Source organism: Mercenaria mercenaria, unplaced genomic scaffold, assembly GCF_021730395.1.
Source record: "Mercenaria mercenaria strain notata unplaced genomic scaffold, MADL_Memer_1 contig_2187, whole genome shotgun sequence".
Classification (NCBI taxonomy): Eukaryota; Metazoa; Mollusca; class Bivalvia; order Venerida; family Veneridae; genus Mercenaria; species Mercenaria mercenaria.
The window spans coordinates 34,968-60,367 of record NW_026460228.1 but is presented as its reverse complement, the minus strand read 5'-3'; the positions used below and the strand labels follow the sequence as shown (position 1 = coordinate 60,367).

The 25,400-nt window shown below is 33.1% G+C and overlaps 3 protein-coding genes across 4 annotated transcripts; 2 read left to right on the top strand and 1 right to left on the bottom strand.

Annotated features, from left to right (window-relative positions):
• Positions 1-5,500: 5,500 nt before the first annotated feature.
• Positions 5,501-10,208, bottom strand: LOC128552234 (uncharacterized). Of its 2 annotated transcripts, none has more exons than XM_053533265.1 (6): positions 10,121-10,208; positions 9,812-9,872; positions 8,679-8,828; positions 7,898-7,987; positions 6,652-6,835; positions 5,501-5,798 (listed from the first exon to the last, which is right to left on the bottom strand). In XM_053533265.1, the coding sequence occupies exons 1-6, from the start codon at positions 10,126-10,128 to the stop codon at positions 5,713-5,715; spliced, it is 579 nt and encodes a 192-aa protein (XP_053389240.1). In that variant the 5' UTR covers positions 10,129-10,208; the 3' UTR covers positions 5,501-5,712. The 2 variants fall into 2 exon arrangements, with proteins under 2 accessions (XP_053389240.1, XP_053389241.1); XM_053533266.1 differs by lacking the exon at positions 10,121-10,208 and adding an exon at positions 10,047-10,110.
• A 678-nt stretch (positions 10,209-10,886) lies between these two features.
• Positions 10,887-15,943, top strand: LOC128552232 (uncharacterized). The gene is made up of 6 exons (XM_053533263.1): positions 10,887-11,021; positions 13,177-13,227; positions 14,105-14,256; positions 14,872-15,027; positions 15,616-15,665; positions 15,852-15,943. Exons 2-6 carry the CDS (start codon positions 13,184-13,186, stop codon positions 15,885-15,887), a joined length of 438 nt encoding a protein of 145 aa, XP_053389238.1. The 5' UTR covers positions 10,887-11,021; positions 13,177-13,183; the 3' UTR covers positions 15,888-15,943.
• Positions 15,944-21,307: 5,364 nt separating this feature from the next.
• LOC128552233 (uncharacterized) lies at positions 21,308-25,188 on the top strand. Its single transcript, XM_053533264.1, has 6 exons — positions 21,308-21,362; positions 21,533-21,593; positions 22,083-22,232; positions 23,327-23,416; positions 24,117-24,300; positions 25,037-25,188. Exons 2-6 carry the CDS (start codon positions 21,534-21,536, stop codon positions 25,120-25,122), a joined length of 570 nt encoding a protein of 189 aa, XP_053389239.1. The 5' UTR covers positions 21,308-21,362; position 21,533; the 3' UTR covers positions 25,123-25,188.
• The last annotated feature ends 212 nt before the right edge of the window (positions 25,189-25,400 follow it).

Sequence of the window (25,400 nt, the reverse complement as noted above, 5' to 3'; positions counted from 1 at the left end):
ACTATTAAATGCATTTGAATTAAAACCTGGAATTTTGTAGATTATAAAATTTTATTCAAATAAAAACCCAAAAAAATAAAATAGTTGTACCAGATGTGCTTTTGGGGGTGTGTTTGTGGTCGAAAAAAAACCGGAATTTATATAATAATATTAAGATTTATTAACGGGTTCGAGCCCTATAGGTGAACCGTATAAACCGACAAAAGCCCAATATCACATTTTATATTTAGTGGTGGAATTTAAAGATGATGATCTAATTTTAGTACAATTATCAATACGTAAATATAGCAGCTGAGGACTATGACACTGATCATTAAAAATCTATGTATAAGAAAAAAATTAAAATTTATTTAACCCCAAGGGACAATGTTTGACATTCATCGTTATAACGATTCAATATCTACAGAAGTAACATTTACGCTTATGATGGATAGTTACATCAGATTCTACATATCGGATGAACATATATTTAATGAACCTCAATTCGTAAACAAAATTTTAAGTTAAAAAAATTAAATTAAAACTTTAATTAATTAATGTGTTTTTTTTTAACTGGAATAATAAAAATAATGGGAATATTTAATAATATAAAAAGAAAGCGTATGTTCAATCATGCTATGCCTATGGCATACTCAAACGATTGAGTGATTTTCATAACATAAAAGTATTATGATATTCAATCATTTGTATACCTACAGCATACCAAACGGTTGAGTGATTTCAGTTGTTTGTACTAAAATTCTTTTAATACTTGTTTAATAGTTGTTAAAAAATGCAAAAGCCGTGTTCTGTACATTTATTTTAACCCCGACGCCCGTAGAATTTATTACGGCACACCCGACGCCGGGGTGAACCATTAGTCTTTCCTAAGAGACCATCTGTAGGGTCAAACCCTACAGCTGGTTTTTCCAATCATCAAACTGCCCGGTTTTGCAGCCAGAATCACCTTCACCCCATTGTTCGTTGCCTCCCGAAACCTTTGAAACTAGAGACAAGAACGAAGTAAGGCAAATTTAGTGCTATTACAACATTGACGGAAGAATTCTTTATGTCACAACCAGTCAATGTCATAACAGCAGGCTGTAACCGTTAACAGACAAGGCGACCAGTACACAAAACCCTACTGCAAGCTACCTTTAAACAGACAAGGAAGCGTCAGATCGATTCCGGAAATAAGCCCTAACACAACACGACTCAATGATATAAAAGTTGAAACCCGGTTTATATAGTGTATATTCTTTATTATAATAGTGTTATGGTTTTGAAATTACATAATTTTATTTTCATGTGTTATCATTTATTCAATTACTTTTGTTTTTAAATAAAAAACTCCAAAGTAATTTTAATTTTTCCAATATTAATTAAAATAATTTGTATGAATTTTATTATCAAAGGGAGATATTACTTGTTTTTTTTTTAATTTTTAATTATTAAAAAGGGGATAGATTTATAAATAACCTGACCTGTTATATTTGTTATATTTAGCATTTGGGTTTTCCCGGTCTGTGTTATTTTAGTTTGAAATTTTCTTGTTTCATGGATAATTATTAATGTTTTATTTGGGATTGTGTACATTTTGTGTCATTTTAATGTCTTTAACAGTTGTTTTTATCTATGTAGAAGGATTACAAAACCAAGGAAGTAAAAGAGTAATTTAAACAGAAAATAAATTGTGGTCTAAATTCAACCACTTTATATTTTACTTCCTGTATGTTATATTAGGCCAACTTATTCTACATTTGTCTCTGGTGTAGTGTGGAAATATTTTTAAATAAAACATGTGTTTTCTTTATTTTTTTAAAACATCTTTAGTTAAATCATCTTTAGTTAAATCAGAGGTTTTTTCTGGGTTTAAACCTGTGATTTTAAAATTGTCCGGCATTGACCAGTCCTGACCAAGGGTCAAAAGGTCAAATGAGGTTATACTGTTTTCGCACAAACAATTACTTTACTACTGGTATTAATATTCGATGTACTATACAATTCACATCTATTAAGCCTCTTTTAAGTTATGGCATCCATAGAACCACCATAAACAATTAGTTACAAAATTGTAGATGTAAACACACTTGAAGAGCGGTTACCAGCTCTTTTAATAGCCTAGTGTTATACCGGTTCTTATAATAGCCTTATGTTAATGGGCGAAGAAGTTGTTTGAGTTTATTCAAAGATATGAAGAGTATCATTTTCATGCTAATAGACTTAAAAAAACATAACATTTGCAGTTACCTAATATCTATATTTAAACTTTGATATCGCATGATTTTTTGTACATTGATAGTACATGTATTTCTTAACGCCCACACATTCCTGAAATTACTACAGCACATGCGTAAATCAGTGGAATAGAGATTTAATTGACAGCATAAGGTCATCTTAGAGAGAATTTGCACATTCAATACTATTTCATGAACAGACTTAGTCAAACCGAATTTGCTATTTTGACGTCATTGCGTCCGATGTTTTAGATCTGTCAGTTAGTACAGTCGAACTATATTCGCTAGAACTCGACGGGACAAGCAAAATTTGTTCGAAATATCAGTAGTACGAGTCACGTAAAATATATATTATATAGATATTATGCCTGGACCTGACGATGAGTTAGAGCCAAGATTAGTGAGTGGAAAATACGAGTTCAAGCAAACGACATTTGACTGTCTTAGTCTTTTTCCCCCGGTACTGTTAATAAAGACAACAAGCCTTTTTATTATTTTTAGCCTGAAAATGGAAGTTTTAGAAACATGAGAGAGTTAGCTTTCATAAATGAACAAAATATCAGAGCGTACGAAAAATTTAGCTCATTCTATAGAAATAACTTTAGTCTTTTTGAATTTGCCAGTCTCAAATTTAATAAATGTACACGACGTAATTTGTTTTACTTATCAGTTTCATAATTATCACCAAAAAAGTACAAGTTTATATTAAAAAGTAGCAAAATGGCGAAAATCTGACGTTTATAACAAAAATGCACTTATTGACTTTGCTCTGACCTTGTGCTGTGACCTTAATACGACCCTTAGAAGGCGACAGCCCCCACCCCACCCTGAAGGTTTTCCATTTTTTAAAAGTTAACAATGAACATGGCTGTCGGGCATTAACAAAAAATGCCATCAAAGGCAATTTCTAGGCCTCTTTTTCGGATATATTGGCAGACTAATATGTAAAATGTTGTTTGGAACTTTCCTATACAAATGGAACATCTTTTTGTCCAAATCTTTACATAGTCAGTTTTAATAATGCACACATATGCTCATTCCTTCTATAAACAGCAAACTATAATTTAATATCTGTAATTTATTAATTCTTGCATCAAAGAAAATCTGTCCTTATTTTATCAGCACTGTAACATGTGATTTATTGCTTTTTATTGACAGTATGCTGGTAAACAATTACCATGTAATTGGAGTCACCTAGCTTGCGAGTTGTTTCTACTCTCTCTGTGGGTATAGTCCGTAAACTGGGTGTCTGCTTGTAGAGCACAATGCGCAATGCCTAACTTCTGCTGCCTAACTGGGATATCACGCCGTTGTAACGTAACACTGTATAGACACGTTATACTGAATAGTCCTAGAACTATATGTGTAATGCTTAGTGCCAAACGAGGAAGATATTAATACCATTTATCACGTCTTTAGCTTGTATATAGCGACAAGAGAGCATACCACGAACTCTCGCACCCGAAGCGGACATGATTTGTCGAATAAAGATGTAATAATGTATGATGAATAGTAATAACAATCATGATGCAATCATATGAAAATGTTATGATCGGTGATAATGCCACAGAGAAACATTCGTTGGGCGTTCAATCCACGTCGCCTTTTCTGTTTTTAAATTTTGTTATATTCCCGACAAAATTCATCTGCCTCTCTCTTTATTTGGCCACTGTGAGGTCCAGCCAAACTAGTTTGTAGTACTTATCTTCCCTCATGTTTCCTGTTTTGACTCATCAGTATGTAATTGATTTCTGTTCACGTTTTACTTGAAGGCCAGTGTAGCGTTTGTCCTTTTCTGAAATACTTAATTTAGTGGCTAAATACTTTTTTTCGGCGAATGAGATACTTTTGTGACTTTTGCCTTTGAAGTGTGTGTCTTCCTGAAACAGAACACATTTCCGTTTCTCCCTCAAACTCTACCGCGTTTGTTTATAATACGTAATAATATTTATAATCAGTCACCTTTCACAACAATTAAACAACATTCTTTTTGCAAAAAAATCCAATCAATGGTATGTATGAAAAGTTTGTGTGTATTATTGTTTTGTATTTGCTTAACAATTTATAGATATTTGGTGTTGCGAAGGGTATTGGCGGGTGTTTAAGCAGACAAATACCTCTTTCACTCACAAGTCTTTAAAGAAAGTGGAACCAGGAACATTGATGAAAAGAAACTATAAAACTCTAACAATTCTTTTAAAATATTACTGTTCGCAAAAATATGTTTATATTAACACGTCGATGTTTTAAAATCGACAGAGTTCTTGCTGCTTGATTTTGGTAAAAATGATCTTTGGCGCAAAATATAAGTTTTTGTGGAGATTACATGTAAATGTTTGTATAAACTTGACCAAACAGGTTATGATAATTAATTTTGAAACCTGCCTCTAGCACCAGACTGGCTGTCCTTTTAGCATATTCATAAATTTAACCAATGGTAAACTAGCATTCTGAGACGTGTCTCTATATTTAATAGAGTCAGGGCTTGGACAATGGTTTTCAGTAAACATAGGTAGAAACTACACACATATCTTATGGCTTTTAATTAAATACAAACTGTACATTTGGTCAATCTGGAAACAATCTTTGTTATGCTTTGAAATGTTTCATTGATACCTCGAGTCTTTCTATACACAGGATATGTAACATCCGACGGAATCTTACCGATGATACTATAAATTCCCTTGTCATTCGCCTGGTTACCTCATGATTAGACTACTGTCTCGTGCCTTGTTGAGTGGTATTTCAAACACCACACTAGATAAATTGCAACATGTCTAGAAGACGGCAGTTTGCGTTGTCACCAGGACGTCCTGTCACAGTCGTATCATACCCGTACTGAAGGAACGCATCTGGTTACCCGTGAAATATACAGTACGGTACAAATTTCTGACCGAAACCCTTACGACTTTACATGATAAATCCCCTACGTATGAAGTGTATAGACTGTCAGAAACCTAAGATGACAAGACACGCTGTCATTGTTTGTGGTAAAATCTAGAGTCGTGATGTATGACAATCAGGGCTTTTCGTTCACTACTCCCGAGCTTTGGTCACGTCAAGATTATGGAAGCTGACGCACTGGTTGCTTTTAAAAACCTGCTTAAATCCCAATTCATTGTACAGCATATAGATATATTTTTTTTCATAATAAAGCGTAGAACAGTATTTCATCCAAAGGTCAGGTAAGTTTTAATTTGTTATATATGTTTGCCTTGTTTGTTTGTTTTTTTTTGTACTTTTTATATTTTTTCATGATTTATTAATAAAATAGGCTACTTCCATTGTTTCTTTTGAATTCATTATCATTTGTATTTTTGGAAGTTATGTCAAGACATGTAAAGCACATTTGAACGTGTTCACGTGTATGAAAAGAGTGTTATTTATAAATGTGGTATAATAATTTGTTATTCATGAATTTAACTTATAAGGGTGTATTTATCGTAAAATCAGACTTAGATAGTCTTTATTCTCCTGTTTAAAATAGGCGTATATTTCAACCAAGCACATTTGCAGCTCCAACTGTTTGGTATCCTTTGTCTGCCTCTACTATACATATTCCGCAAGCAAGAGCGCAAGGTTCTGAAAGAAAATTACGAAATGTCAGTAATACAAGCATAAAATTATGCTATTTACATGAATCCACACTATCCTGTAGTCTTGGGTCATGGATGTGGTTAAGAGAGGGACTTGGTGCGCACTATTAACCGTTTAGACAATTCCGAGGTGGTTCCCCTCTGTTTTGTCCGTTGCTATATTATACCTATATATTTAAGACTTACACGTTCATACATACACTGCCGTAGGATTTCCTTTTCGGAGGCAGTTTTAGTTTTGTTTTAATATATGACATTACTGACTTGTTATGTCAATGCATTTATGCTGTAGACAATAATTCGGGTACGGGTGTGACTAGCCCAGTGAAAGAATTATACATTCTGATTGGTCAATAACAAAGTCAGTTATATAATAAGATTATTCTAACAATAAATTGATATGTGTTATTGTATTTGGCCCTTGGGGCTGGATAACAAGAGACGTATACATTCCTTGATCAAGCGCTACAGTTAAAATGACCCCCTTATCATATACTTCCAATTGTTGTTTGCTTTCAGTTTTGGTGCCAAAAGTGATTACAAATTATGAAACACAGAACTATTTAATTATCGTGCACTAAATACTAATGAGGGCAGTAACACGGAATCTAATTTTCATATTTTGTGATACGGGTTTTGAATTCTTTAAGTGCGTGTTTTAACATAGGTATATAATACAATATGAGTCATGAGACTACAAGTCAGAGATTAATAAAACACAGAGGGAAAACTGATTCAGAAAATGTTTAAGAAATGGAATCATTGTACTTGTGGCTACAAATGCAAATGTATTTCTGTATTGAGAACGGCTGCCTGATGTTTATTGTTATTGCCCCTACCTGGTTCATTCTCTCCTCTTTTGGCCAGTTTGTTGTCATGTTTTGGTATAAGATCCATCCATAATGTCTTGTAGTCTGCACAGAAATCGCCAATGTTAGAACCAGCTCTCAAACGGATTTCGTCATTGCTAAGAATTTTATTTTGCACTTCTGCTGTGTACGTTAATGTCAAGTCTGTTTTCCCCTGAAAGAGACGTATGCCTAGCTGATTTTTGTTTTGCTACTTTTAAGATTTCAAATGGTTGAATGAGATATAAAACCTACATTGCTAGGGTTTAAAACGACATAGTTTAAGATTAGTGAAGCACAGTATTCTTCCTGTTGTCGGTTATTCAGCTGTAAGCAGCCGTCCCATCTTACACGCTATGTGTTCCAGTGCATTGGAACAATTAACAAGCTTTTTGTTCCAGTGGATTTGGGCATCTTACGAGCTAACTGTTCCAATGGATTGGGACAAACTATACCAGATATAAATCTGGTATAATAACTTAAAAGCTATTTTTGTAATTCTGTACATTAGGCATCTTACGAGCTAATTGTTTTCAATGTTACAAGATAATTGTTCCAGCCAGTGTATTTTGATATCTTGCAAGCTATGTGTTTCATTACACTGGGACATCTTACATGCTATGTGTTCTAATGGATTTGGTCATCTTACAAGGAATGGACCATAGTTAAATAGATAGTCTATATGGAACATCTTGTGTGAGTTTTTATGTCTAAATACTGTTTTGACTGTCTACTTGACGTTCAATGGTAAAAGTGTTATTGTAAGCGACTCGGCTGTTTAGACAGTGATGATAGATTTTTCTTGCATAATTATCATTAATCTGCAAAAGGTCGCCGACATAGAAAATCATTTTTTCTCTTTCATACAGTTGTGAATGAATAAACGTCTTGATTTTTAAATGACGCATTCATTCATAAATGGTATTATAAATATGTATGTAATAAATAATGCAATTCGCAGTGCGAGAGTAATTTTATATTCCGGCATGTATTACGAGATGTTTGAAAACTATTGAAACGCCTCTCTGGTATGGCCGAGTTTGACAAAGGCTTGACAACCCAAATTATCAATTAAATTAATTCTTGGTTTCTATATGCATGCTTCCAGATGATCATATTAATTTTGAAATAACTACAAATAATCTCTTCTAGCAACATATTAAATCCAGATATTATTGAATGCATGACATATCATATTTCTACAATATATGTATAATATATCAATTATTCAACTTACAAGTTTGTATATACTAGGAGTAGCAAATGGTACTGGTGCGTAGGTAAGGAGACACACTTCGTGTTCAATATCCTTAAACACGACATATTTCTGTAAAATGAAATACATTTATATTCATGCTAATCATGAACAACAGTTTGCTTGTTTATTACAAAAACAAATGCACAAGAACACTTCAAATCAACAAATACAGCTTAGATGTTATGAAATTCGCTCATGACCAACCTTTCGGTTCAAAAAACATTAACTGAAAGGTGGCTGGTGAAAAACGTTAAGGAGAAACATAACAAAATTACATGGCTACTTAGCATATAAGAATCTAGCTTCTAATCTTTTCAGTTTTTACTATATTTCAGATGTTATCAAATTCATAACGAAAAAAGACTAGCGCGATACCAATTACATATTTTAGCACTTCCATAAGTCATATCAAGTTTTCCTAAAATGCATTTGTACGTTTCATATTTACACTAGAACAACAACTTAAAGTAACCTTATAACCTTATTTTGAACAATTTTAAAATTGTTTTTCAGTTTCTGTGTTACAAAAGCCGGGACGAAAGTCTAACAGAAAAAGGAAATAAAAACAAGTCTGATATAAACGTAGAAGTAATATATAGGCACAAACATACATGGACATGGAAGACAACAGGACACAGCTGGCAAAGCCACCACTTTGGAGACTTTAATCTGTTTTTCGGTATTTCGGACCGCTTTGATAAAGGTTTCTCTCCTCCCTTCAAGTCATTTTAAGCATTAGGTAAAGAAAAACTAGACATACCGTATTGAAATCATGAAAGTTGACTGTGGGAACAAGGTATTCATGCGCAGGTGTTTGGCTGACTGTTATGGCCACTGTATTTTCCTCAATATCATGCACAATGTCTTGTGCTATATCTGCTCCATCATGTCGTTTGATTAGACGATGGGTCTGAAAATTGGTTGGTAACATAATGCAATTATTAATATAGATATAAAGATATATCTTATAACAAGCTGGTTTATATTTTAACAGGGCTTAAAACTAACCTGGCAGTAACTGTAGTAGACAAAGGAATTGGTATTTTTAAAGGCGGTCAATCACATTTAAGCACCATTTTATGACATTTTTCATTTTTAGTTATTCTGTTAGAGATTAATTTAGTAAACATCGAGACCCCTTACATAGAGTTACATCCCTGTTTTAATTAACTGTGTGTTTTATTATTTTCATAACATTTTGTGATTACGCCCTTTTAATTAGGAAGTATTCAAAAAGTGGACTATTCCTTTTAATTTCCGTGTAATTTCATTTAAATTTTCTTAACTGCATTTGATAGATATTGGAATATTTCAACAATCTGAACAAAGGCAAGTTTTAAAACGGTGGTGTAGCTTCCGAATTCGTTTATTTCTCGTCTACCCTGGTTGTGCAACCAAGACTGGTAGAAAGAGGTAATAATAACTTTACACATTTGCTTATCTTTTGATTTGTGGCTGAATTTAAATTTGACAACTGTAATATAGAAATTCTTATGTTCATATGATGTCTTAGGCAAAGCATATTTATTAGATTTATACATCTGCTGGGATACCTCTATTGCCCAGCTAGGATAAGAGAATCAAATTATTAAATAGATATATCGACCTTTTTGAAAATCTATCATGTATCAAACACCCAGTGAACACAAATAAGTGTAAACGAGCGAGCCTTTGTTAAACTTTCCAACAAATCCCTTACTTTATGAAAATCTGTTTAACCACCGTAAAATCTTAATATAACGTTCAAATTACTTTGAATTATTCTGAAATTACCGCCGAGATTTTGTTGCCCCAGACCGAAATTCAAGTTTTAGATCTCTCTATTCATAGCAGTGTGGTTCCAGTACCTAGTAATCTAGGAAGCCTAGCATAATAAGTCGTCAATGAACTTACCTCAAGTGCCCAAGATGCAGTCAAAGCAAAAATTGCTATAATCTGTGTGATACAAAGTATTCTGAAATGATATACAAAATATCATATAATCATTTATTTATATTTTAGATAATACGAATTTGAAAAAAACAAATCTGAAACATAACAGCGATATTACTTAAATGATGTTGATGATGATGATGACGGTGATGATAAATGATAGTAATAATAATGATAATAATGATACTAATTATACCTCATTATATATATAATAACAGAACTATTGAAAGAGATACAATGTTATGTATTTGTGATAATTCCCTTTTATACCTGAACATATTCCTATCCTGTTTTCTCCAGTTTAGATACGTACGTGAGGTTTAGTAAAAACAATTATGTTATTGTCAGTTCAAGCAAGTACGTACCAAAACGGAACATTGGCCGTATACAACAGGTGTCTGGAGAAACGAGTCACGCAGTTCAACCATGTTCAAAACATTCTATTTTTGGCAAGGTAAAGAACGAACAGATAATTGCGTATTAAGATATGAACTTGAAACAGCAAACAGCAATGTCTTTAATAGAAATAATAAAATAAATCTCTAAGAAAATCACTTTGAAATATTGTATACAACCATGCATACTAATAGCAGACTCTGTTTGATTAATTCTTTTCAAGAGAGGCGATAAAAAGCAACATCTCTCATGCTCCGTATCACAGGCTTATATATGTATGAATGACTGATTTAGAATTGCCAATAAATAAAATTCTATTCCTAAATATTTGACTGTTGAACATTGCAACTATCCTGTGAGAATATGGACTGACTGAAGAGATTATTTCATTAAAGAGCTTTATGCAATTAACAGCATGAGGAAATCGACTTAGGGTTCTTTCCTTTCTTTTGAAAGTTAATAAACACTAAATAAGCTGTAATCTCGGTATGCAGGTGGGTCTTTACAACAGGAGACGTTTAGTTTGTAAAAGAGTTAGGGAGTGAAAAATATCTGTTACGAAGGACTAAGGCCAACTTCTTTGTCAATGATTATAAGGACACTTTCTATATTTAATCACGGTCAACTTAAGTGATCAGACAATACTACTTGTGTGAAAAAAGCAGGTGACACAACGACTAGTGTCGTGATAACAGTCGACCAACAGACTGAAATCAAGCCAGTGCAACCGTCTCTAGCATCATTAAGTCAACAGTAGGATTGAGCTGCTCTACAGGTAATAATCCTGTATTATATATAGTTATAGAAAAACCTCTGGATTAGCAGAAACATTTCTAATAAAGCTTAGTACTCTGGTTCGGTAATATGATAATATATGAAAGATAATGCTTAAATTAAAATAATTTATAGCAACTCCATGTTTTATTGTTATTAGATTAACATTACAAACCAGTTATACGCTGCGCACAATAATTCATTTGGGCTACAGTCATAGAATGGCAAAATAGCATTTCTTTTATCTGATAGCAAAGCTTGTGCCAAAATCTACGATACGCGACTAATCCTTTCATCTTAAATTTATTCATTTTAATAAAACAATCTACCAAATTGCATTAGTTTCATTTTAAATGCGTTTTCTTAGATAAAACTACATATATGTGCAGCTCATGCTTTCTGATTGTTATTATATGTTTAAACGCAGTTTTATAGAACAGAACAGAACGGAACAGATATTTTATTAACGTATACAAACATTAATGCTAATAAATAATATGCTTTGCGTACTCAAGGAGTATAGGTGGTTTAATACTTTGTGATCATTTGAATGGCAGTATATGTTATATAATAATTAATGTCAACACAAACAAACTCACAAGCATTTCCAAGACACGAGTTTAAATTCCTTGCAATAATTAATTTCTCTTGTTTTTAGCTAATGTTATATACTTACACAAATTAACTAGAATAGATTTATTACTTGATTGTAGCAATTCTAAGAATTTATACATACTTGTATGAATATATAAATAACGTTTGATGATTTTTTTACGTAATTCTTTATAAACTCTGCATTTAAGAACAAAATGAAATTCATCTTCAATCTCATTTAGATCACATAATTGACAAATTCGTTCGTGTCTTTCTAACCTGTCTCTGCCGTACCTGGCAGACTCTATACGTAACTTATGTGCAGATATACGGAGTTTCGTTAAACAACTATGTGATGTTTTACATAATAATACAAAAATGTATATTCAAATAATTTTCAATACAAAAATTTGTTTTAACATGTGAATATAAAGTGCTTAAAACATTATTTGCAGCAATGTCAGCACACCATTTTTGCCTAAAACAATTTATAATTCTTTGTTTAAAAATGGGTACAAATGTTTTGGCTTCAAATTGACTTGGTAAATTCCAAACATCAGAAAAACCATGCTCGTTAAGAAGGCATTTCACATGGTATGCCCAATTTTTTACACCATTATGATTACACTGTTCTAAAGCATTTTGATAAATACCTTTTAAAATAACATTATCTGTATTTAATAACTTAAACCAATACTTAATAATATGGACATATCTATTTATATACAGGGTATAACGCCCAACCTCACCATATGTTGCAGCGTTACATGTATTCTGTTTCACGCCAAGTATGGTTTTACAAAAGCTAAGATAAACTCTTTCAAGATCTTTAGACTTTGAGAAACCCTATACCGGACATGCATAATTTAAAGTAGAACCCACAAACAAGTCAAACAGTTGAAGCGATATGAACGGAGTTATATCATATTTGTTAATATTATTCATTAAAACATTCATGGCCTTTATACATGTATCAGAATGTTTACTTTTCCAACAGACGTCGTTAGTTGACAATTTTGTCGTTTCAAAGAGTAACTGCTTTATAAATAAGTAACAGTAAGAGAAATTAGAACTATAAATATAAGGCTTTCGAACACGGGAAACACTGAAAAAAGCTCAGTGTATTTTATATCCAGATACTAACTGCATTAACTACAATATTCCTTTGATATAATAGGCATTATAGTAGTGTAAACATAAACAATACACTCATCACAATAACTATCGCAAAATTATGAACCAGTTTAACACATCAATTTATACAGTCAGTTTGCAATATCATAAGTTACTTTAAAACTAATAAGGTTCGCGGGGCTGTTCAAAAATTCCAGTATTTATATGTGTTAAATATAAGCACAGAAAACATAACCGTATTATCATAAAGCTACAAACATATAAAATATTCAATGAATAATGTTAATAAACTGCAGACTTACATGTTTTAATTGAATGGATTTTACAGACGTTTCTTTACAGTTATATTTGCGAAACTGTTCCGTTTTTCCTCTATTTTTGGTTGACAAAATAAACGAAATTGATAATATCCTACTTACTCTTTTCAGGTTCGAGATGGTATATGTCTATACTACGGTTTTCATTCTTGTGACAAGCCAGTATGTTAAGTAACATTTTATCGACAAATATTATTCACTTGTAAGCTAATTTTACTAAGCGGCGAAAGTTATATTTGCAATCACTATGGTTTTTGTTTGTAATGAAAGAAACAACAACAACAAAAAAGAAAAGGAACTTTGGGGCACGAGTAAGATTGCACCGAAAATCGTCAGCAAAAATTACAAAATCAACGTTACAATATAAATAAATCTCAATTTTTTTATTGATTATTTCGGAAGGTGATTTACAACTTTTGGTTGTTCTATCTGGATATTGGAATCATTTATCATTATTCTCTGAAACAAGCTATAGTTTTGAAGCAAGTTTCTCAAGGGCATTTTTGCGTCTGCAGAGACCAAATGTTGTTAATTTCCGTCTAGAAATAGACCAAAATTAAGTTCATAGTAACGTAGGTAAATGATTCCATCGCATCTACGAATGTTTGACTGAATGAAGTTGTTATAACAAAACAAAAATACCCATAAGCGTATTACTTGCGGTCAGCAGACAAAACTACATAAATGGATTACTACTGACCAGCAAGCAATTCGATATGCATTTATTACAGATTCACACGTTTTTAGCTAAGTGGACATATATCAAATATAGAATTGTAATATAGCACAATCTAAAAAGACAAACGGTTTTTATATAACGGATTATGAAATAATTGTGATTATTTTCCGGCAAACCATTCAATAAGTGTATCATTACATGTCATCAGAAATTAACTTTAACAGTTTTATCTTTAAGTTTTTGACTGATGAGCCAAGTTAACATGTTATGTATATATACCGGTCATACAGTACAGACTATGGACCGACGATTTAGATAAAGATGCTGAAAACTAAACTACTGAATATTGTTTTTGAATAGATTTTGGCTTGCAAAAGGTTTTGACCCGCCATTGAATATGAATGAGTTCAACCATGAACTCGAAGCTGAATTCGCTGCTATGGATACTGATAAAGACAACGTCGTCAGTGAAAGAGAAATGGAAACATATGTGCTACAGCAAGACTATAACAGTATGAAAATTGCATACTTGTTTCGTAAACAGTGAATTATAGCATTCTTTCACTTGTTGTTTGCATTGCCAAGTTTAAGTGCCTGGTATTTCATGTATTATCAAAATCTAATTATATTGGTAGATATTCGAAACTTTTGCACAACAGGGTGGAACTGATTAAAATTCAACCACCAGATGAGATATCAGTTGCATAACTTGACCTTATTTACTGATTGTTATGTAAAACATCAAATTTAAGCAACAGATAGATATCGTGCTAAGTAAGACTTTTCGCTATTTGTAAAATTCATGCTGAAATAGTAAGATAAATTATGACAATTTTAAGCTTGCGGTGAAAATCATGGGTATATACTATGACATGTGAATCAATGCTGACCTGGAGCGCCTGTATTAATTACAGACTGAAAAGTATCTTAAATGTATGTATATTGTAACCATGGTAATACCAGCCTTTAGTCAATATATAATACATATTATTTACTAAATGCGTGTGGACATGAATAATTTACGTATTTTTGCCATGCGTTCCAATTGAAATTCACTTCCGGTCTTGCGCAGAAGACCACTACTGGTCTGCCATGAGCAACATGGATATAACTATTTGCCATTTCAGATGATGGATGTATAACATTCGTTGAATTTATGAAGAATCGTATTCACGATACTCTCATGTTTTCTTGGACCCTTTTCAATCATTTCGACCATAATGATGATGACTGTCTTGCGTCCTGGGACGAGATTCAAGAGTTCGATGAAATTGACTTAAATCGTATGTATGCTTGCTACTTGCAATTGCTTAGTTATTAGAAAACTGACACACATGAATTAAATACATGAATATCTAAAGCTATAATGTTTGAATAGCCATCGTCTGCAATGTCAATGCATTTAACAACATTAAACAAATCTGATATGGTATATTTTGAAATTTATATAAGTGTGGGGTATGTCTGTATATTTTGAAATTTATATTAGTGTGAGATATGTCTGTAACTTAAAGTAATAACTTGAATTGAAGACACTACAGATGTAAGTACCGATTACCAATAATGAAACATAAATACTGCAGATACTATATTTATATACTGGAGTTACACGAAACATAGAAAATGTTTGTCATGAAACAGTCTAGGTAACATCTATGTCCTACTGTCAAATCATAGAACAATTCAGATTAGCTAACTAGAATGATGAAACTTTTATCATGGCATATAATTCAGGCCAAACGGTCATGTGGGCAACCGGAGATCGTGGCCCTGTATTTGTTCATCTATGTTTCAGTTTGAAAGTGTTGCATTTATATATGTTTTTATCGTGTTTGTTTTATGTGACGTGATCTACTTCTGTAAATTTACAGCGAAAGACTCGGTGTTTACACTGGCGGAATTTGAAGTGTACTATGATAAGGTATGGTTTGTTTAAATCTTTCGACAAACAATTATCTTGCTGTTATATTAGAAAATTCAGATTAAATGGCATTGACCTTCATTTTTCGACGTTATAATAACATTAAAAAAGTGTACTTACTCTCCTACATACACATTTATTGTTCGTCAGCAACGTTTATGAGTGTGCGTTTTCTGTTTCTTACAGTTATACAAAAAGATGGGACTACCAATGAAGCCTTGACTTTTACATGGATAAATACTTATTATAAATAAATTATCATATCTAAAAACGTGTACCTTTTCGTTTGTCCTCGTCACACAATTTTGTTTTATCGTATACAGACTTTATTGCAGTTGTCCAAATATCATTTCACATGAATATCGTAACCATATGACTTTAAGTGATACATTATAGGCTCAGTAGTAACACCTAATACAATATAACAGGATAAACACATTGAAATGTCTAATGGTTGCGGGTTTTTGGTAGATTTATTTTATGTTTAAATGCCAGTCTATGAATATACATGAATGTAAAACAAATACAAATTTAATTGGTCTCGTATCTAAGATGAACTCTGCCTGACCCAGCTTGTGATATAACCATGGGCTGGAATACCTTACCATTGATAGATCTTATATAATCCAAATGGTCAGTGCGAGTGGATACAGACTGAATAAGAACTGCTTGTTCATTGATTGTTCATTCGCATTGTTAATGAATGGGACTATTTTGTGTAGCACATGAACATCCTTTGGATGTGATTCGGAATCCAATAATGATGCTATGATTGTCAGAAATACACTTTAACTTTGGTAGCGGGATAAACCCGCAACCAAAAATTAATTGTTAACTTCAGTTTGGGTTTAAGCCTTTATGTTTAGTTCTGTGTACAATGATGCTTTTATCTGCATTATATACATATGTTCATGTATTTTAGAGCGAAACTCAATAACCAATATTTAAAAAGTATGTTTCAACAATTATGTGATTTATAAGCACTTAGGCTGCAGAATAAAACATTTCGTGTTAAAGAAAGTATGGACTGTACTGTCAAAATGTACTATATGTACTGGTTTGTAATGGATGTAATGAATTTTATATCGGCCAAACAAGAGATAAACTCAGAAATAGAAGGACAGTACATGACCAACAAAGAAGAGACCAATCTACAAGACAATAGCATTTAAGTACACATTTAGATATATGCTCTAAAACCGTCCCAAAATTTTCAATATTTCCTTTTTACTAATTTCATAGTAATGATGTTTCAGCTAGGTTATAAAAGAACGCTATTTCATTAATATTTTCAAAGCAAACTTAAATCAAAATTGATGACGTCACAATAGTTACGCTGTGTACACATGTATTTGCATAAAATGACGTTTCTTAGCAAATACGCATTTAATGGCGTAAATATATCAAAAACGATTTGAATCCTAGTATCCCCATATCTATATCCCCGAACGCACACATCTACCCATCAACTCATAGTAAAATAAAATGTTTCCTAATAATTCCAAATAGTACACCAAACTCTTCAGTTACATACACTAAACTCGAAAGTTAAATAGTATGTAATATCTAATGTTTTCTTTCATTTTCATTTCCCTATGTGCAACCACTTACAAATATTGAAGCGCACTGACTTGTCGGTAGTCAATTTGTATTCTTCGGAAATCGGGTTTTTTTTCTAGTTACAGCAGACCGAATTGTTGGTCATATAAACCTGCTACACAACAACTTTGGTGACAGCATATCCATCCTCATTAAATGAGTATTTTTTCATTACTAAAAATGAAACATGTTAAAAGTCCGGACCGGAATTAGAACCACCATTCGTCAACTGCCCTCCAAAACTTTCTAGATTCTAAAAGCTAAAAAGGATCATCGCTTTATGCCACTGCCCGTGGTGGAATTTTTGAAAGCATACAGATTAACTGAGTTATGCTGGCCTTACACTTGATCCCACTAACTTTGTATGCAATCTTGGTTTTTTTAATGATTAATATATCAATCAAAACTAAGGTTACTGAGCGAAAACTGTTCTTCTTCTCAATTTTTAGTTACAATGACTATGACTATGATTCCACAAAACCAAATCTCAACCTTAGAATAACCTTACTATGATTGCTTATAGATCAAGTTTCATTCAATATCTCAATTCAAACTTAAGTTATGGAACGGAAATGAAAAACTCAACGCCCTCAAACATCTCCCTCCCAACGACATCGCTACTCTGACAACCAGGCTGAAAACGTTATAAGTAATTACAAAACAAAACATTTTCAGTTTTTTAGACCCTATCCTCATCTGGATTTTGGAAAGACATGATGCATGGAGTACCTAACTTTCTCCCGCATGAAGTTTCTTCACAGCTATCAAAAAGGACATAATAAAAACAAGGGGCCTCCTGACCGAGTGTTTAAGGCCGCTGATTTCAAATCATTTGTCCCTTACCGATGGGGCCTCTAGCCTTACCCAGGGCGTTGAATTTTTCATCTAAGGAAGCCATCCAGCTGGAAACGGAAGGTCGGTGGTTCTACCAAGGTGTCAGCCCGTGATGAAATAATACACGGAGGGGCACCTTGGGTTTTCCTTCACAATCAAATTAGCTACAAAGTCGCCATATGACCTATAATTGTGTCGGTGCGACGTTAGAACCAACAAAGATAAAACAATGATTCATTTGACTGAATAATAAATGGAGATGATTTAATTTCCCTTATTTACATCTATCCAAAATTCAAGATAATAAACTGCAAGAAATCGAAGATCTATTTATTATTGTATAATGCTAGGAACTCTAAAGAGTTGTTTCAAGTATCAAACATGGATATGCATTGACAGTATACTTAAGCGACGCTTTAATTTGTACACTGTTGTTTAAGACAGACACATACATAGTTGGCAACATTTTTGTGGGTAAGTTTGATTTTAAAATAATTATAAATCAGATGACAAAATAAAAAGAACATTAGCTTACTAACAGTGTTCAATCGTAACTTTCAAAAACCGGATGAGTAACGTATTATCTCGGATCAAATGGAACGGTTTTTGGTAAGAAAATTGTCTTTTTCAGTTATTTAGAAATTATTGTCAGAGACGGCATACAGCGCAAATGTACTCTGAACATTTTGCTATTCGTTTTCCAGCAAATCTAAGCACTTTTCTGAATTATTTCGGAAAACCATGCGAAAATAGCAGGTAAACAGTGCTATAATTCGGAAAAAACACACTAAATTACCACGCCCATCATGCAAATTCCTGTAACATGTTTATCATAAATGACTAACTAAATTTCTAGGAAGACCAATATGAGGCGATTCATGACCGTGCTGGTCAGTAACGCAGGAGACACAGGATCAGTGATTGCAAAATGCAGTAACATAGGAGCTTCGGAGTTTTCTTCTATGTTCGTTGTCATCAATTTCTAAGGGAAACATACCCTTATTCACTTAACTGATCTATCGAAACTGGTAAGTAGTGGCAACCCAAAGGACAACATGATCAAAAAGATGTTTAATGCTCCATTCTGGTAAGAGTAACGTCACCATATATGGCTACTAGATAGAAGTATATGAACATTGAATAGATGAACAAACCGGATAGCTCCAATTTATCTAAGAACTTGAAATCAGTACTGATTCTTAAGGTATACATTGTAATAAAAAAGCGTTCCACTTGGGTTCCCTGTTCCATGAAGGTTTACATCAGCTCACCAGCACAGTAGAACGATTTATTTTTTCTGTTACACTGGAAACTTTTTACATCTGTTACACTGGAGAATTTTGTCTTTGTGTCTTTTCGTACGTCTCTCCAGGTTTGATTTGTTGAGCATGTTTGATAGCATATGTAGCACATGAAGCCATAATAATGAAAGAATAATACAACCTCTTTCCTTGCTTACATTTAGAGCTCCTATAGTTCCGGTAATTATAGCGCTCCAAAATGAGGTGGAGCTGGTGATTACAGGTCGTGATTTGTGAGAATAACTCGAAAAAAAGTGGTGATATTTTGTATTTTTAGACAAATCAAATTATGTCTGCTAAAGAAATTATTGTCGATTTTTTCTACTGAATATAGTTCCTAGCGATGTCGTGAAGGATCCAAAAGCTTTTGCCTTACTTTTAGTCTGAAGAAGGGTTATTATCGTGATTCAGATATGGTTATAAAACCTAATAGTAATTTAAATACGCTCTTCAGACTATATACATTTAAACCTGATTTTCATGGGGATCTTATTAACAAACTTCGTAAGATCTTGGGTCATGGTAATTTTCCTATTGTATTTGGTAAAGTTAAAAAACGTTTAATTATAAGAAGTTATGACCAATGCGTTTTTAGACACGCTGCATGTTAAGTGTTCAACCCTTTAACAGTTGGACGCTACGTTTTATTGTGTCTAATAGAAAAGCAGATGACTCTATGATAGACAGTTTTTAAATTCCGATGGGACTAAGCTGTTTTAATATCTGTTTCTGTCCTGTTTCGTTGGACCCTTTAGAGTGTTTCTCTTGATGCTTTATGCTTAATGTTTGCTTTTTAAGTTTTTATATAAATTTAAAAGAGCATTTTTTTTGTTTTACATGGCATGCATTCAGTTACCGTTATGTGTGTTAGGGATTCATCAGGCGTAGTTTACTTTTATTTACACTGCCCTGTGAACTTGGATCATGATGAGGGTATGAGTGAGGTTAGGTGCGCACCATTAATATTTTCGATTCTGGTTTGCCACCAGTAAATTAGTTGCACATCCCAGCGAGTGTTTTTCTACTGACCGTTTCAGGACGGCGTCCTGCTGTGCCCCTTCTTCGTGTAAGCTTCTGTCTGTTTGTTACTTCAGTGTTTTTTCTGTTGCATTAATTTGTGTTCATCTATTCGTGTGCTCAGTCAGTACCCCTACTTCCATATGGACTGCTGTGTGGATGACTATCTTTAATATCGCTTTTCTTGTTAGACATTTGTCCTTGTTTTTATTCATTTTGATTCTTCAATTGATTTTCGGTAAACGAAACAGAATTGTCCTTTCTTTAGTCTAAATATAACAGATAGAAGAAGTTCATAAGAAAGCATTCGTATTTATCTGTGTTATTCGACAGAAAAGTTTTAAGCAAATTTTAATATAATTATACTACGCAAGATATGTCTCTTGTACACGAAACACTTGACTTGGAGTTTCGGGCGTTTTTAAAGTAGGGGGAAGATGCAAGATGGTTGAGAGTGTTGGAGGGGGTGATCCCATCCCACAGGTGATACTATTGAAGTCCTTACCCGAAAAGAAAATATATTTCAAATGCCACTCTAATTAGGTTCTAGAGAAAGATATCCTTGTCATATATAAGAAGTATCTTAAACGTAAAGAGAGATTGAAAGCTATTGGATAGGTTTATGTTTGCGTCTTTGTATGTTTTAGAGAGCACGAAGGTAGAAGAACTCGGCGCGGCTAGAAGGCACATGACCTTCATCACTTCATGTTCACCACTCGATCACGGTGTGTCCGTATTTTAGATAATATCAGGTTAAAGTTGATTTCGTTTATGTGTTCTATAACGAGAAAATAGCGTAAATATTATTGTTACAGAAAATTGACGACACAATTAGATAAGATTTACAAGATGTCAACTTCCCACAATGTACGCCATGTTAAAATGTTCTATATTCTCTATAAAAGGCGCTGAGAGGCACGTTTATAATTTATCAATATTTCACCAGGTTATAATTGCCTTGTCTTCATTTACATTGCTTCTTTTATTCCATTATTATTATTATGTTCTAAAAGCATCGAATTGCTAAGACTGGATTGTGTTTCTATCATTTAGAAAATACAGCAGACCTATTACTTTTATCTATTCAAGTTCCATTGTATCATTTTCAAATTTCAGGATGCTACTTATTTTACAGTTGACTGGAGTGTATATATTGGCTGTGTCTGGGGAAACACAGGTGAGTTATCAGATTATTTGTATTTCAAATAAAAGAACTTTTCTCATTGCTTTTTGTGGCTGTTTCTCCATTCTTCTTTGCTCGTCATTAGCAGATTAGGAGAAACGAATGCCGATTTCGGTCGAAAGTTTTGCAAAAAATAATAAGGAAAAGCTAGCACAAAGGAAAAATCATACCCAGTTCACATGAAGTCAGTGCAACTGAGATGACATTCATTCTACATCTTATACTGATCATTGCAAGCCCAAACTCATAATAAAATCCATGTTTTCTTTACAAAGAAACATTTTGATGTAAAATTATGTTGTAGGTGAATGGTATTATTACTGTTATAATACATCCAAAAATAGCATGAAGGAAATTCTCCTACATGGCCCAGTATGAATGGATGAAAAATGTAAAGGTAAAACGCCCCTATAAATGTGTTAATACAACAAAATGCAGTTTCAGGCTAAGCACCCAATACCATGTTTATATATAATTTTTCAGACACATCGTCTTGTAAAGATATACGACGAAGCGGATATAGCACAGGACATAGTGCATGACGTAGAGGAGAATACAGTAGCCATAACAGTCAGCCAAACACCTGCTCTGGAAAAATTTGTTCCTACTGTCAACTTCCATGACTTCAATACGGTATGTTTTTTCAAGTACTTAACATTTGACGGTGCGATAAAACGCATTTAAAAAAGCAGTTTAGTAATAAACTGTAGTTCGTTAACCCCCGCCGCTCTAACATTTGTGACTGACTATCGCCTGTAAATAGAATCTCCCGAAATAAATCATAGGAGAAAGCAGTGTTTGACACCATGTAATTCGGAACCTGCCACCTCTGAAATGGTCCTTTCCGGAAAGACAGCTGAACTCAAATAAAATCAGTAATTAACATTCTACGTGTAATGTTATCTTAATCGTATTTAATTTTAAGCACTGTTTTATTTCAGTATGATATAAACAATCTGGTTTTATTAACAGCATCTTGATCTGCAATGTTGTATTCTGCTCGATTACACATATACTCTTAGATACTCTTAGATACTCTTATATAAATACCTATTCCTAGTGTTATATCAGCCGAAACAAGGCTGAAATATCGTTGTTAAGTGTGAACTTTTTGACGTTGACGCATGAACCGCAGCAACAAAAACAAGTAGCCCCACCTTTGAACATATTTCCATATCCGATGAAAATTAGATATAGGGTTTTGTTTTCATTGGTGAAACGGTGAAATACAGGCTGAACATCCGTAGGTGTGTAATAAATGTAAATATTTGATTACAAAAACGTAAAAATATCATCAGGATTTAGTAGGAAGTCAAGAGATTTTTGTAAATTTCTCTCCTGTACTAAAGCATAGCATGATGTACCAACAACACAAATGTTTTATATTTACAGCTTGAAAGTATATATCTAAAATACATCACGGTATATTTTAGTGCAGATCAAAGCTAAAACAAATGGATTGGGTCCAAGTTCATTCAGTCTCAGAGGACGTATATTAAGGATATTTCATGTGTATTTAGTATGATAATGCATGAATGTATTATGGTAATATGTACATTGATTAAACAAAATTTCCATGTTAACTTGGCGTGTAAAACGTTCTACTTTTTCATTTACTATAATATTAACAATACATATTATTTGAATTTTATCCATTATTAAATGATTCTGAGAAATATGGAATACATTTTATAGTATTCCGATCAAAATATGTATTTCATTTTTAGAACTATGTGGTGTTTAAAGACATTGAAAGAGGCACATGTCTGCTCACACACCCACCAATTCCCTTTGCAACACCAAACGTCTATAAACTGGTAAGCCAATACAATTAAATCTGTAGAAAGGTCCTTTGGGAGCGTAGAATGCAACCAAGCAGAATAACAGCTGACTCGGCTTGATTGTGTCTGTTCATTAATAGAAACTAATTCTGTATTTATTAAATAGGAGTTTTCACACATTGAAATTAAATTCGAAAGATATTCTATGCATTTTGTCAAAGAACATAGTTGTTTGACGAAAGTAAGAAGTCTAAAGGAAGGAAGAACTGATTATTGTTTTCAGAAAGACACATACTACTAAGTTAAATGTTATAAAAGTATTTAATACATGTTTTAAGTGAATTATATCTGCAATTTTTACAGTGAAAATATCAAATATATTTTTCACTGGTAAGAAACTACATAATGGGTCAATTTAGCCAAAACATGAAATAAAAAGAAAATATGTTTGTGTGTGTGGTGTGCGAGTGTTGTTCGTGTGTGTTTTTGGGGAGGCTGCGTTTTTGGAGCGTGGCTTTCCCTGTTGGATATTCTTTCTTGTTTAACATGTAAGGTCAAACTATCTTTCTAACATGAACTCCATATCTCACAATTTCACTTGCGGCTATGCCACTCGTGAAGTTATTGAATTTGGTGTTCATCCATGACAGATATTTCAGTTTCACTCTGAAACAAACAAATATCCTGTCTGTAAGTCTATTATCTAACATCAATTAATTAGAGTTGTCTGTTTCAGAAAAGAACAGATGTTACACTGACCTTCAAGTCAAACGTGAACAACAAGCAATTAGATAATGAAGAGGTAAAAGAGAAAGCTGGAGAGAAAATCAGCGACTTCTGCCAGGACTACAAAACATTTTGGATGGACCTCACACCTAAACACAACAATGAGCCAATAAAGAGAGAGGCTGATGAACCTGGTAAGTTCACAAAAATGGAAGGACTTTAAAAGCAGGAGAAAACCTTTTATCTTAGATATAATACAAATGTCACGTCATTGCCGTTAATTTAAAAATACACTTTTCTCGTAAGAGGCTGTTTCTCAAAATCGGTACTTCGAACCCAATCCGCAGTCATTATGCTATTAGACACTGTCTGAGCGAATCCCTCAGATAATGTATTCGTGGTAAATTAAAATTTGTTTCACTAACGTCCATATAGTAGAATAGTAATTGTTCAGTTGAAACATTAAACGAATTAATGACAACGACGTGACAATTCTAGACACCGTTTACCAATGCAAGGCGGAAGACGTACTTTTTAATTTCTTGAACTTCGTGACATTCTGACCGAAAAAACGAAAGGAATTTCACAAATTGGATATGGTACCTCAATATTTCGAAGTAAAAATGCTTAAATTGTCGTTCGAATTGCCAAAAATTGTCATGTGACAGCGTTCTGCAAAGATGGCAAAGAAATACCTTTCAGCATTAAGGACATTATCAAGACTCGATAACATATTTTTAAAATGTTTGCAGCTTTGTCGCATTACTGTGTTATCGTCTAATAAACATGAACACAGATTGATCAGTTAAAGTGTGAAACAAATCAACGAAAGCGGGTAGTGATTAATATAAGTAACCATTCCGGTTTCTTACAAATTGTTATCTCAGACGTCAGAAATGTATTCATTTATATCATATGCGTTTGTTTCAGAACCGTGTATAGCAGGCTGTGGAATTTGCATTGTGGAACTTGCTCCGGAATATAAAGAATCACCTCCAGTGGATATAATCGGCTAAACAGATAACCTGAATTGCTTGTGTCATTGTTATTTATCAATTAAACTCAAATTATTTAAATTATTATGTATATGTTCACGCTTTTCAATACTATATTGTTTCTAAGTGGGATAAAAAGGCACAGAATATGGGGTTTCTGTTGAAGTAAAAACTCTCGCGTTATCGATCTCAGTAAAGGTTATCTTTATAAAACAGCAAGTATTTGGTTGATTTTGGCAAAATTTCTGAACTTTAATTGTCGTTTGTAAAAAGATAAAAACAAACTGATAAGCCGTTTG